Here is a 14,118-nt window from a genome sequence, read left to right on the forward strand (position 1 = left end):
TCTATCTAGTATCATGTCATCTGCAGATAATGACAGTTTACGTCTTCCATTCTAATTTGGATAGGCTTTTTTTTTCTTGTCTGATTGCTATGGCTAGCACTTCCAAAACTATGTTGAATAAAAGTGGCGAAAGTGGATATCCTTGTCTTATTCTTGATATTGTAGGTTTGTCATATATGACCTATATTATATTGTGATATGTTCCCTCTATTCCTGCTTTGCTGAGAGTTTTTATCATAAATGAATGCTGGATTTTTTCAAATGCTTTTTTTGCATCTCTTGATATGATCACATGATTTTTGTTTCATTTTTATGTTTCATTTTGTCTGTTAATTGATTTGCAGATATTGAACTAACATTGTATTCTGGGAATAAATTCCCCTTGATCATGGTGTCTGATCTTTTTAATGTATTGCTGGATTTTGATTGCTAATCGTTTGTTGAGGACTTTTGCATCTATATTCATTAGGAATATTGGCCTATAATTTTTTCTTCTTCTTTTTTCCTTCCTTCCTTCTTTCCCTCCTTCCTTCTTTCCCTCCCTCTCTCCCTCCCTTTCTTCGGTGTCATTTTCTACTGTTTTGGTTTCATGATAATGCTGACCTCACAAAATGAGTTTGAGAGCCTTCCTTCCTCTTCATTTTTTTTGGAATAGTATAAGAAGGATAGGTATTAATTCTTCTTTGACTGTTTGGTAAAATTCACCTGTGAAGCTGTCTGGCCCAGGGCTTTTATTTGTTGGGAGTTTTTGATTACTGATTCAATTTCATTAGTAGTTATCGGTCTATTCAGATTTTGTTTCTTCTTGATTCAGTCTTGGAAGATTGTATGTTTCTAGGAATTTTTCCATTTCTTCTAGGTTGTTCCTAGAAGAAATTTGTTGTCTTATAATTATTCATGGTATTTTTTTTTTTTTTATAATCCATTCTATTTCTATGGTGTCAGTTTTCACTTCTTTTTCATTTCTGATTTTATTTATTTGGGTCCTGTCTTTTTTTCTTGATGAATCTGATTAAAGGTTAATCAGTTCTTTTTATCTTTCGAAGAACCAACTCTTGGTTTCATTGCTTTTTTTGTATTTTTTTTTAGACTTTTGTTTATTTCTGCTCTGACCTTATTTCCTTCTTTCTACTCATGTTGAGCTTTTTCTGTTCTTTTTTTTTCTTCTAGTTCCTATTGGAGTAAAGTTAGATCGTTAATTTGAAATTTTTCTTGTTTGTTGGGATAGGCCTCCATTGCTTTGAATTTCCTTCTTAGAATTGCTTTGGCTGTGTCGCATAGACTTGGGGTTATCGTGTTTTCATTTTTATTTGTCTCAAGGTAATTTTTTGGTTTCTTGATTTCTTCTTTACTCTCATTGTTAACTCATTCATCGTTTAATAGCAAGTTATTTAGCCTTCATGTGTTTGTGTGTTTTTCAGTTTTCTTCCTGTAATGGATTTCTAGTTTCATATTAATGTGTTCAGAGAACATGCTTGATATGATTTTAATCTTCTTAAATTTGTTGAGAATTGTATTGTGGCATAACATATGGTCTATCCTGGAAAATGTTTCATGTGCGCTTGAAAAGAATGTATATTGTGCTGATTTGGGGTGAAATTGTTCTAAAAATATCAATTAAAGTCATCTTATCTAATGTGTCATTTAAGGCTGCTGTTTTCTTGTTGATTGTCTTTCCGAATTATCTATCCATTGATGTCAATGGAATTTAAAAGTCCCCTTCAATTACTGGATTATTGTCAATCTTTCCCTTTATGTTGGTCAATATTTGCTTTACATATTTAGGTGCTCCTATGTTGAGTACATAAATGTTTATAAAGGTTATATCCTCTCGTTGGACTGATTTTTTATGATTATAAAGTGTCCTTTTTTGTTCCTTATATAGCCTTTTTTAAAGTCTGTTTTGTTTTATATAAGTATTGCTACGCCACTTTTCTTTTCCTTTCCATCTGCATGAAATATCTTTTTCCATTCCATTACTTTCAATCTGAAATGGGTCTCTTATATATAGCATATGTATAAGTCTTGTTTTTTAATCTGTTCTGCCACCCAGTGCCCTTTGATTGGAGCATTTTGTTCATTTACATTTAAAGTAATTATTGACGGGTATGTAGTTATTGCCATTTTATTGTACTTATTCATGTTCTTTTTCCTTCCTTCTTCTTAAAGAAGTCCTTTTAACATTTCTTGTAATGCTAATTTGCTGGTGATGAACTCTTTTAGCTTTTTCTTATCTGGGAAGTTCTCATCTCTTTCGATTTTAAATGATAACCTTCTGGGCAGAGTAGTCTTGGTTATGTCTTTGCTTCTCATCACTTGGAATTTTTCATGGCTGTCTCTTCTGGCCTGCAAAATTTCTGTTAAGAAATCAGCTGACAGTGTTATGGGAGCTCCCTTGTGGGTAACTTACTGCTTTTCTCTTGCTGCTTTTAAATTCTTTAACTTTTGGCATTTTAATGATGATGTGTATTGGTGCGGGCCTCTTTGGGTTCTTGTTTGGAATTCTCTGCACTTCCTGAACTTGTGTACATCTGTTTCCTTTGTCAAGTTAGGAAAGTTTTCACTAATTGTTTCTTGAAATAGATTTTCAGTTCTTTGCTCTGTCTCTTCTTCTGGTATCCCTATGATGCAAATGTTGTAAGTGTAATGCTTGATGTTGTCCCAGGGGTCCCTTAAACTACCCTCATTTTTTGGATTCTTTTTTCTTTTTACTGTTACAATTGGGTGTTTTCCACTACCTTGTTTTCCAGATTGCTAATTTGATCCTTCGTTTCATCTAATCTGCTGTTGATGTTCTCTAATGTAGTCTTTATTTCAGTTATACTTCTTTTCTGGCTGGTTCTTTATAATGATCTGTATCTCTTTATGTAAGTTCTCACTGAGTTTATCTGTTCTTCTCCAGCTCATTAAGAGTATTTATAACCAGTGTTTTGACCTCTGTGTCTCGTAGGTTGCTTGCCTCCATTTCATTTATTTCTTTTCCTGGAGTTCTCTCCTGTTCTTTCATTTGTGACATGTTTTTTTTTCTTCTTCTTCTTCTTGTTTTGTCTGCTTCCCTGTCTTTGTTTCTGTGTATTAGATCTGTTACATCTCCCAGTCTTGGTGGAGTGCCCTTATGTAGTCGATGTCCTGTGGGGTCCAATGGTGCAGTCTTCCTGGTCACCTAAGCCGGGTTGTTCAAGGGTGTCCCTTGTCTGGATTGTGTGTGCCCTCCTGTTATAGTTAAGCCTCATTGCTGTTGGCATGTCACTGGGTGGTATTGACCCTCAGGATGACTGGCTGTAAGGACTGGCTGTGACTATAGCAGACAAACTATTGTACAGGGGCTAACTCCATGGAGATGGATTCAGTTTAGTGGTGCTCTGCTGCCTGTACAGTCTGCCCCTTGGGTGTGTCATTTGTGGAGCTCGTTGGGTGGTTTTCTGGTGTGATCTGAAGCCAGCCACCAGGTGTGTTGGTTCTAGTCCCTCTTGGGATGGGCTCCAGTGCTGGCCGAGGTCAGCCACTGCCTATGCCTGGCTCGGGGCCACCTTGTAGGAGTTACAAAGTAACTACCTGTGCTGGACTTGGAGACACCTGGGAGAAGCTATGCTGCGAACTGAAGCCAGTTGCCATTAGTTCCCAGCTTGGGGCAGCTTTGCAAGAGGTTCAGGGCATACTGAGGGTGGCTGCTGGTCATTTGGGGTTTGCGGACCTTTGAGAGATTTTTGGAAAGTTTGCAGTGTAAGACGAGGCAGGCAATTTGTGAGGAAAATCCACTGTAAGTGGTCTGATCAGAGGTGCAATTTGGGTTAGTTGAGGTCTCAAGGAATCACCAAGGTGAGACTAAAAGTATTATTCAGGTAAATGGAGTTCAGATTTGGTAACTTTGTGGGCCTGCAGTCTGGTTAGGTGGAGAGCTCAACAAAGGAACAGTTGTATCTGTCAGCACATTCCTCCTTGGAGATAGCTGCTCTGACTTCTCTCCCTACAGCCCTTGTCCTGAAGCTAGTCAATATATTTCCTCCCTGTATGTCCCTGGTGCTTTTTTGAGCTGCAGCTCTGAGCGAGTGAGTTTGTGAGCAAGATATCGGGTCTTTTGCATCCCGATATCTTTCTCAAACATAATCTACTCTGGTTTTCGCAGCCAGATGTTAAGGGGACTTCTCTTCCTGGCCCTCGTGCCCTGGGCTGTGGAGCCTGGTGTGGAACTGAGATCCTACTCACCTCATGGGGGACCTCTGCAGCCGAGATATCTTTCCAGATTCTTAACCACCATGATGTGGCTATAAGGGCAGCTTGTTCCATGTTTCCTCCCTTCCTACCTGCTTGGCTTGTTTATATCCTTAGTTATGGGAATTCTGTTCAGCTAGTTTTCAGGTGGTTCTTAGTGATGATTGCTCTGTAATTTAGTTGTAATTTTGATGTAGTCCTGGGAGGAGGGAAGCACAGCATCTACCTCTTCAGCCATCTTGGGTGGAAGTCTCCATTTTCAAATAGCCTGGTCAGGGAAGTCCTCTTTAATTGGGGGATATGTAAGTAGGTCAAGGAGCTAGTCTTGCCTTAATGCACCCAGTTGGTTATCAACTCTAGGTACTTTCTAAAAATGTATCACATTGTACCTTATGTTATAATCACTCAGTATGTATATCTTATCTTTAATATAATTTAGAAATAGGTGTTAAGGATGGTGTACCTTCATATATCATATTGCACTCATTCTTAAACTAATGACTAATGCCACTGAATTGGGAAAGATATTTGATCTCAGTGAAGCTCTTTCTTCATCTGCAAAATGAAGGAATTAGATAAAATTATTTGCAAGGTTCTATCCATTCTGAAAGTTTATATGTTTATGAATCAAAAATATTTCTGAGAAATAATGGCGCTTATTGGATTTGTAATAATAGAGTTGTTAAAAGAACATCTAAGAGGTCTCTCTTTTACAACATGGAGTGATTGTCAATATTTTGGGAATACTTCTCAGCAAAACTGGATCTACAAAACACTGTTCCTATGGGCCACCCATTCTACAGGGAATTACTTCATTTTGCAAATTGCTTATTGTTTGGTATTACTGTGGCACAGATTCCTAAACTCCTTCACTAAGTATGCATGCCCACTACTATTTACAGTATACTCAACTAATCTAGTTATAAAAATTCCTCAAGAATGAATTCTGTGTGTCAGATAATTTCTTTAATTGTTTTTAAAAAAGTACTCTTTTTGAAAAAAAAAAAGCACAGAAATGTATAAAAAGCTATAACTGAAAGGGATTTGGGAGAAAACTTTCATTAATCAATATATGGGTTAGCTGAATGTCTGTTAAACACACATGCGCATTTTCCATATGTCTTAGTTTATTTCAAGGACATCTAAGAATCACATTTCAATTAATTCCTGTACTGACTTCCACAAGTGCCCTCATGGAGCTATCATTCTAAGTTCTAATAAGCTCACTGAGATTAGCTGCAAAGTGGATTCAGAGGGTTATTTACTTGATGATCAAGAGCTGCCCCAAGTTAGTCTCTTTCATGGAAATATATGGTTACCGTGAAGACCAGTTTTGTGGAGAAAATAAACCTCACCACTGCTGTTTATTGTGGAGTCATTTTTTTTGCTATCTGCAGGAACCAACAACTTATGTTTGATATAACATCTATATTCATATGTACTGCATGGCTAATAAAGAATAAATGCATGGGAGCCTATTTTAATAGGTGTCATATTATTTATTGATTAAGGCCAGCAGACAAAGAGATGATTGCCATTGAAAAGTCAGTTTGTTACTCACAGTTCCCAGGAGGAGGGGCAGACATTGCCACTGTGGGCCATGAGGAGAAACGCTGGAATAGGTCATGAGGCAGAGGGAGAAGGAGAAACTAGGCAAGAGCCTTTATTGTGGTTTCTGAGGGAAGTAACAGATGAGGCAGTGTGAGCAGGCTTTGGCCTGGCTAATGTGAATAGGAGGCTCTGGGGTATAGGAACTCTCCTTAGTTGACTGGTTCCTGGCCCTAGGGTGATTAGGGCAGATGGATAGTGGCCAGAGTAGGAGAGCCTGATAAAGGAAGCTGTTGGGGCGTGGGTTCTGGACTGGTTGGATGACATTTGAAAAGCACACTTAGGAGTGAGTTGTTTACTATCTCAGAATTGGTTAACCTTGGGAGGGACAGTTCCTTCAGAGTCAGCAAGGCTCCATATGTCAAAGCATCAGAATACAGAGAATAAAAGACATGGTTAATACAGAACCTTCTTTGAGTTTTTTTTATATTCCAAGACATAGACAACAGTGAAACTAGCAGAGTAAGGAAATTCCTTTGAAGATTCTCTTCTCCATAAACACAACAAAAAAACTGGCAGAAACTGTAAGAATTAGATTTTTTAGAATTCTAGAAATAAACCAAATGCTTGTAACAATCAGGGAACATTTATTCAGGAAAAACAGCGGAATCTTTGAAAGAAAAGTGAGCTTTGTGGCTTTTTAAATGCCCTGTTCCCATCTCTCCCTTACTAGTTTTGCGGTAGCCTTGATTACCAAAAGCCTGTAATCACCAGAGGATGCAGAATAGGTTCAAACTTATTCAAAGCCTCATTATTAGTATTATTCAGTTTTTTTGGTTCCCTGAAATATCTCATTTACAAGACTATATTTGACCTGACTGAGAACTCATCCAGTTTGAAAGTCTTTTCACTAGGAGCATTTGGAAGATATTTGGAGGCAATTTTTAAACTTCATGGTTGCCTGAGGTGGTGGTTAACAACTGCAGCAATTAATAGGGTAACCAAAAAGCTTAAAAGGAAAAGCTGGAGTGTAGGATTGCAATAGGGACTCTGAAAAGCCCTAACATATTCCTAGGTATCTAGAAGGTCCTGCTTATGTGTTGGGTTGTGTGCATGCCCAGGGTTATGTGCATGCTCAGGAAAGACCTGAGATGGCCCTAAGTTGTCACTACTAGCTAATCATGAGGCTTTTTAAAAGCAGGAAGTGAGGGCTAAGGTAGTTTCAGTTACTTTGCTGAGTATTGAAGACGTACCCTAGATACACGAAGAGCCCCTTGGCAAAGACTGGGAGACCTGGGTTCTAGGTGTTTAAGTAAATCTTTGTTCAAATATTAGCTAACTGAGCAGAAGCTTCAGTAGTTAAATACAATAAGGAGTACAGACTACAGATTATTTCAGAAAAGTCACTAAACAAACAAAAATAACAAGAAACAAACCCTGGGGAGAGGGGCAATCTGATTTTGAGAATTGCCATACTATATTATTATAATGTTCAGTTTGCAACAAAAATTACAAGACAGGCAAAACATAAAGAAACAAAAAAAATATGGCTCATACACAGGAAAAAAGCAATCAGTCAATAGAAACAGTTCCTGACATGCGAAGACACTGGACTTACTAGACAAAGACTTTAAATAAGCTATTTTAAATATGCTCAATGAGCTAAAAACAACCATGTGAATGATGATGTCTCTGGGAACAAATGTCTTAATTTTTTTTAATATGAGAATGTCTTTATTTTACTTTCATTCCTGAAGATATTTTCTCTGAATTTAGAGTTTTAGTTTAACAGTTCGTGTCTGTCAGCACTTGAAAAATGTGCCACTTGCTTCTGACTTCCGTGGTCTTTTGGTGAGAAATACACAGTCATTCTAATCATTGTTCCCTTGTTTGTAATCCTTCATTTCTCTCTGCCTGCTTTCAAATACTTTTCAGAAGTTTAGTCATCATTTGTCTGGGCTTAGATATCTTTATGAATCTGTAGGGACATTTTTTTAGTTAAATTTGGAAAGTATTCAATCTTTATTTCTTCAAATGTTTTTTTCAACCCCAGGATCTTTCCCTTATTCTGAATTGATGACATAAAGTTTAAACCTTTTGTTATTCATTCACAATTCCCTAAAGATTCCTCCCTCCTTTCCTTCCTTCCTTCCTTCCTTCCCTCCTTCCTTCCTTCCCTCCTTCCTTCCATTTCTTCCATTTCTTCCATTTCTTCTTGGTCCCATTGGTCATTTAACAGTATGTTGCTAATTTCCACTTTATGAATTTTCCATGTTTTCTCCTTTTGTTAATTTCTACTTTTACATTATTGTTGTTAGTAAAGATACTTTGTATTATTTCAGTTTTTAAAATATATTTAGACTTGTTTTGAGACCTAACAAATGGTCTATCCTGGAGAATGTTATGTGCACATGAGAACAATATACATTCTATTGTTGCGTGGCATGTTTTGTATATGTTTGTTGGGTCTAAATAAAAGTGGGGTACTGAAGCATCCAACTATTATTGTTAAATTGTTTATTTCTTTCTTTAATTCTATAAAATTATACATCATATTTTGGGGTCCTTTGTTAAGTGCTTATATTATATCTTGGTGAATTGACCCTATTATTGTATCTTCTTGGTGAGTTGACCCTTTTGTGAATATATAATATAATTTTTTGCCTCTTATAAAAATTTTTGATTTAAAGTCTGTTTTGTCTGATGATAGTGTAGCCACCCCAGCTCTCTCTTGGTTACTATTTGCACGAAATATCTTTTCAAGCCTCATTTTTTAACCTCCGTAGTATTTTTTAACTTCTAAACTAAGTTTTTTATAGACAGCATATAGATTGATCATTTTTTAAAGAATTCATTCTGCCAATTGGCCTTTCATTTGGAGAGTTTAATCATTTACATTTTAAAGTAATTATTAATAAGGAAGTATTTCTGTCATTTTACTATTTGTTTTCTGTATGTCATATCTTTTTTATTCTTTCATTACTGTCACCTTTACTGTTTTATTGATTTTTGTAGTGTACCATTTTGATTCCCTTTTCATTTCCTTATCTGTGTAATTTTTGTTATTAGTGATTAACTTGAAGATTACAATTAATATCTTAAATTTAAAATAATCTATTTTGAATTAACATCATATAATTTGCAAAAACTATTTCCTTATATCTGTCCCTCTCTTTTTATATTGTTATTATCATAGATTAGATCTTTATACATAGTGTACCCATTAATGTAGATTTAAAATTATTACTTTATGCATTAGTCTTTTCAATCACATAGGAAAAAAAGGGCCTATAAATAAATGCAGTAATACTGTCTTTGTTATTTATCCATGTAACCAATGTTCTTTATTTCTCCATGAAACATTGAGTTACTGTCTAGTATTTTTTCATTTTAGCCTGAAGTATATTCCCTTTAGCATTCCTTGAAGGTATATTAGTAATGAACTCCCTTAGCTTTTTGATAATCAGGGAATGTCTTGATTTCTCCTTCTTTCTTGAAGGATAGTTTTGCCAGATATAGAATTATTGGTTGATTATTCACACATTAAATGTCATCCCAGTACATTCTGGCCTCTATGGTTTTTGATGGTAAATCAACTATTACCATTCCTTGTGGAATGAGTCACTTCACTCTGAAAATTCTGTTAGGTATTGACAGTTTGAGTATAATGCGTGGGTCTCTCTTGAGTTTATCCTTCTTACAGTTTGTGAGCTTCTTAGATTTATATAATTTTTTCATCTAGTTTGGAGAGGATTTGACCATTATTTCTTGAAATATGCTTTTAGCTCCTTTTTCTCTCAGCTTTTTCTCTGTGACTTCCATTATGTATATGTTTGTATACGTGATGGTGTCCCAGATGTTTCTTACAGTCTATTTGTTTTTCTTCATTCTTTTTTTCTTCTTGCTACTTAGACTGGATAATTTCTTTGTACTTATATTCATTTTTGCTGATTGTTTAGCCTGTTTAAATCTGCTTTTGAATTTTTGATTTCCTTTATTATACTCCTTGGTTCTAAAATTATTCGTTTCTTTTTTATAATTTCTCATTGACATTCTCTGTTACACATACTGTTCTTTTGGTTTCCTTCAGTTCTCAGTTTAGGATATGTTAATTCAGTCCTGACACTACCCAGATTTAGCACAGACCCACAGGTTGAAGGCAGAGGCCTCCACAAGACTGCTCCATTTAGGATGTCACCCACAAGTCTTAGGGGCCACCTGCACTTCATATAGACCTACTTGGCTATAATTTGGGTTTCCTCACAACCTCCTCAGATTTGGTAATTTGCTCATAATCAAGAGAACTCACTGAAAGTGCTCCGCTGAAAATTATAGTTTTATTGTAAAAGACATAACCCTGAAACAGCCAAATGGAAGCAATGAATAGGCTAAAGTCTGGGGTAGGGCCATGAGGAGGAACATAGGGCTTCTCTGCACGTTCTCGTGGAATCCATGTACATCAGCCTCCCAGCACATCAATGGTTTTACCAAGCAGGAAGCTCCACTGAGCTGTGCCGTCTGGATCGTTAATTGCAGTTTCCTTACATAGGGATCTTTGATTAAATTATTGTCCATGTAATTGAGCTCCTTCCTCCCTACCCACCTTTGCTGGATGTCTGGTTGGTCTCTCTGGTGACACGCCCCTATTCGGAGGCTTTCTAGGGACTAATGTGAGTCACTATTAATGTAACAAAGGCACTCTCATCACTCAGGTGTTGTAAGGGTTTTTGAAGCTCTGTACCAGCAACTGGACACAAAGACAAGATATATTCTTTATTGTACCACAGTCACCAAATAAGATTTCAAAGAGAATGTTGCATCTGAATGGTGTCTGGAAAGATAGGTAGGATTTAAACATTTGGAAATGAGGAAAAGGGTATTCCAGGCTGAGAAAGTAGCATCAGCAATCAGACAGGGGCACATACTCAAAAGTACAGAGTTCAGTATGTAGAAATATATCAAATATTTTTTTAGCTTTATTAAAGGAACATAAAAAGCAATAATAAGAAGTAAAACCAGGTTGGAGCTCTCATTTAATGATATTTATTAATCATAGAATATTTTATTCCTACAGAGCAGAAGAAAGAAGAGATCTGTTTATGTTTTTCCGAAGCCTACACTTTTTTGTGGAGTGGTGTGAATATCGTAAGCGCACATTTAAACATTTCAAGGTAGAGTCCAAAGTCTTTAAATTTAAACATATATGAAAAACTGGAGCTCATGTTAATTTGGGGATTTAACATAACATTCTTTCCTTAAAGTTTTTAAGTGACAGAAAATGTCTTAATTGGCTTTTGGAATTTGTGGTTATTTGAAGAAATGAAGGAGGAATGCTTCAGTACAAATCAGTGAATTTTATGTGATTGACTATCTTGAAAGAAGTATAGTTATATTTGTATTGAATTTTTAACACATTTTGAAAAATTAATCTATCAAGGGTACTTAAAATAAAATGATAAATGTTAATAAAGAATATAATCATAGCAGGCTTAACACAAAGCAGTTTAATCTTTACTTCCTGAGCCAGACTCTATATTTTGAGCTTAATTATCATATATTTCAAGTTTAAATACTGAAGCCCATTTCTTGTAAAGTAATGCTTCTTAAGTCTGAAACTAATGCATTAAAAGACTCCTTTTTATTCCCTTTGTTTTGTGGAATAACTAGAATTATGTTTGACTACATTGAAATCCCTCAGGTCCTACTCAGTTGAATAGCATCAAATCATTGACAACAGTAATCCACACAAAAATTAGTTCTGAAAGATTCAACATAAATGACATCTCACGGTTCAGGTTTCTTTGAAAGCCTAATTGGGTCATGACTATTGTTTTTATGACTGGTATTAATTCTCCTTTATTTTGGACTTCTTTTTTTCCTTTTACTTCCTCTTATTATTATTTGCATTCTATTTGTTGAGCTAATAAAATCTGCCAGGCATAGGGTTTTCTTTAGAATGAAACATGCCAGTACCTGTCCTGTACCTGTACCTATACTATGGTCCCTTGAGAAGTTCTCATGATTATGTTTGTTGCTTGCAGGTGCTCTTGCACCAGAACAAACTAGTTCCACTTCACAGATGATTGAGGAATATGCTGGCATTTATGGTTATAAATCACCTCATATGGTTGTTTACTTATACATTTGAATAGGTTGTGAGAAACGTGAGTGCTAGTCCCATTTCCAAAGCCGGTTCACCTTCAAGTGCTTTCAAGGCAGGTATAGAAGTATAATTGGTGTGTTTTTCCTATGGAGCAGGGGTCCCCAACCCCCGGGGCACAGACTGGTGCTAGTGGTATTAGTCTGTAGCCTGTTAGGAGCTGGGCCACACAGCAGGAGATGAGCAGTAGACAAGGGAGCTAGGCTTCATCCGTATTTGCAGCTGCTCCCCAGTACTAGCATCAGTCTCAGCTTCAACTCAGATCATCAGGCATTAGATTCTTGTAGGAGCATCGGTCCCTGGTGCCAAAGAGGTTGAGGATTGCTGCTATAGAAGGTATAGTGCTTCTATGAACTGGTCTTTGCTAATGATAAGGTTATTAGAATGGAAAGAAACACATCGTTGTGCAACCAGCACTAATATCTATCTCCAGAACATTTCCATCATCCCAAACTGATACTCTGTCCCCATTAAATCTAACTTAGTATTACCTCCTTCCCCCAGCTCCTGGGAACCACCATTCTATCTTCTGTTTCTATGAATTTGATTATTCCAGGTACCTACCTCATTTAAACAGAATCATAAAATTTATCCCTTTTGTCTGGATTATTTCAAATAGCATAATGTTCTCAAGGTTCATCTATGTTGTAGCATGGGTCGGGATTTCATTTCTTTTTACAGCTGAATAATATTCCATTTTATGTATTTACTACATTCTGTTTATCCATTCATCTGTTGACTGACATGGGTTATTTCTATCTTTTGACTATTGCGAATAATGCTTATGTAAACAATGGTATACAAATATCTGTTCGAGGTCCTGCTTTCAGTTCTCAAGTATATACTTTTAAGTGGAATTGCTGGATCATGTAGTAATTCTATGTTTAATTTTTTGACGATCTGCCCTATTCTTTTCCACAGTAGCTGCACCATTTTACATTCTTAACAGCAATTTACAAGGCTTCCAATTTCTCCAAATCTTTGCCAACATTTGTTATTTTGGGTGGGTTTTTTTTTTTTCTTTTTGTTATAGCCAACCTTAATGGGTATGAAGTGGTATTCTCATCATGGTTTTGATTTGCATTTTCTTAATGATTAGTGATATTGGGCATCTTTTCATGTGCTTATTGTCCATTTGTATATCTTCTTTGGAGAAATGTCTATTCAAGTCCTTTACCCATTGAATCAGGTTGTTTGGATTTTTTTGTAGTTGTTGAGTTGTAAGAGTTCTTTGTATATTCTAGATATTGATCCCTTATCTAATATATAATCGGCAAAAATTCCATTCTCTGGATTGTCATTTTATTCTCTTGATAGTGTCTTGATGCACGAAAGTTTTTAATTTTGATGAAGCCAATTTATCAATTTTTTTCTTTTACTGTCTGTGCTTTTGATGTTATATCCAAAAAAAATCATTGCCAAATTTAATATAAAGATTTTTCTCTTTTTCCCACCTGAGAGTTTTATAGTTTAGGTCTTAAGTTTAGGTGATTGATCCAGTTTGTAAGCTAAGGGCCCAACTTTAGTCCTCTGCTTTTGCATATTCAGTTTTATAGCACCATTTGTTGAAGACACTCTCCTTTCCATATTGAGTGGTCTTGCCACCTTTGTTGAAAATCATTTGACTATTTATGCAAAGGTTTGTTTCTGGACTCTATTATATTCCAGTGATCTATATGTCTGTTCTTATGCCAGAACAACACTTGTAGTTACATTTTGAAAGGAGGATGTGTGAGTCCTTCAACTTTGTTCTTTTTAAATTTGTTTTGGCTATTTGGAGTTTTTTGAGATTCCATATGAATTTTAGGATGGGTGTTTCTATTTTTTCAAATAATGTTATTGGGACTTTGATAGAGATTGCATTGAATCTGTCAGTTGCTGTGGGTAAAATTGATATATTAACTATTCAGTCTTTAGTCTATGGACACAGGATATCTTTCCATTTATGCATGTCTTCTTTAGTTTCTTTCAGGAATGTTCGTAAGGGAAAGTATTTTTAATTTTAAGTCTCTATTTCTTTATCAGTGTCAAGAATGAAGCAATATCTAAGATAGTGATCAGCATGTTTTTACTCATTTTATTTGTTACTTAAGGATGTATATAAGGTTATCAGGTACCCATATTCATGTTTTCTTTTTATCTAGAAGTCTCAATATTATTTTTTAATGATAATTCTATAATACAGAGTTTTTACCAGT

At 35.7% G+C, this 14,118-nt stretch overlaps 1 protein-coding gene across 2 annotated transcripts in view; it reads left to right on the top strand.

The window, feature by feature from the left end:
• The window catches only part of CENPP (centromere protein P), a 207,293-nt gene that overhangs the window by 39,796 nt on the left and 153,379 nt on the right, over window positions 1–14,118 (top strand). For both annotated transcript variants that reach the window (XM_025040468.1, XM_006922811.3), the window contains exon 5: window positions 10,835–10,931. In XM_025040468.1, the coding sequence (XP_024896236.1) occupies window positions 10,835–10,931 (97 nt within the window). The remainder of the gene's footprint in view (window positions 1–10,834; window positions 10,932–14,118) is intronic.

This window comes from Pteropus alecto, unplaced genomic scaffold (genome assembly GCF_000325575.1).
Source record: "Pteropus alecto unplaced genomic scaffold, ASM32557v1 scaffold129, whole genome shotgun sequence".
Taxonomy (NCBI): Eukaryota; Metazoa; Chordata; class Mammalia; order Chiroptera; family Pteropodidae; genus Pteropus; species Pteropus alecto.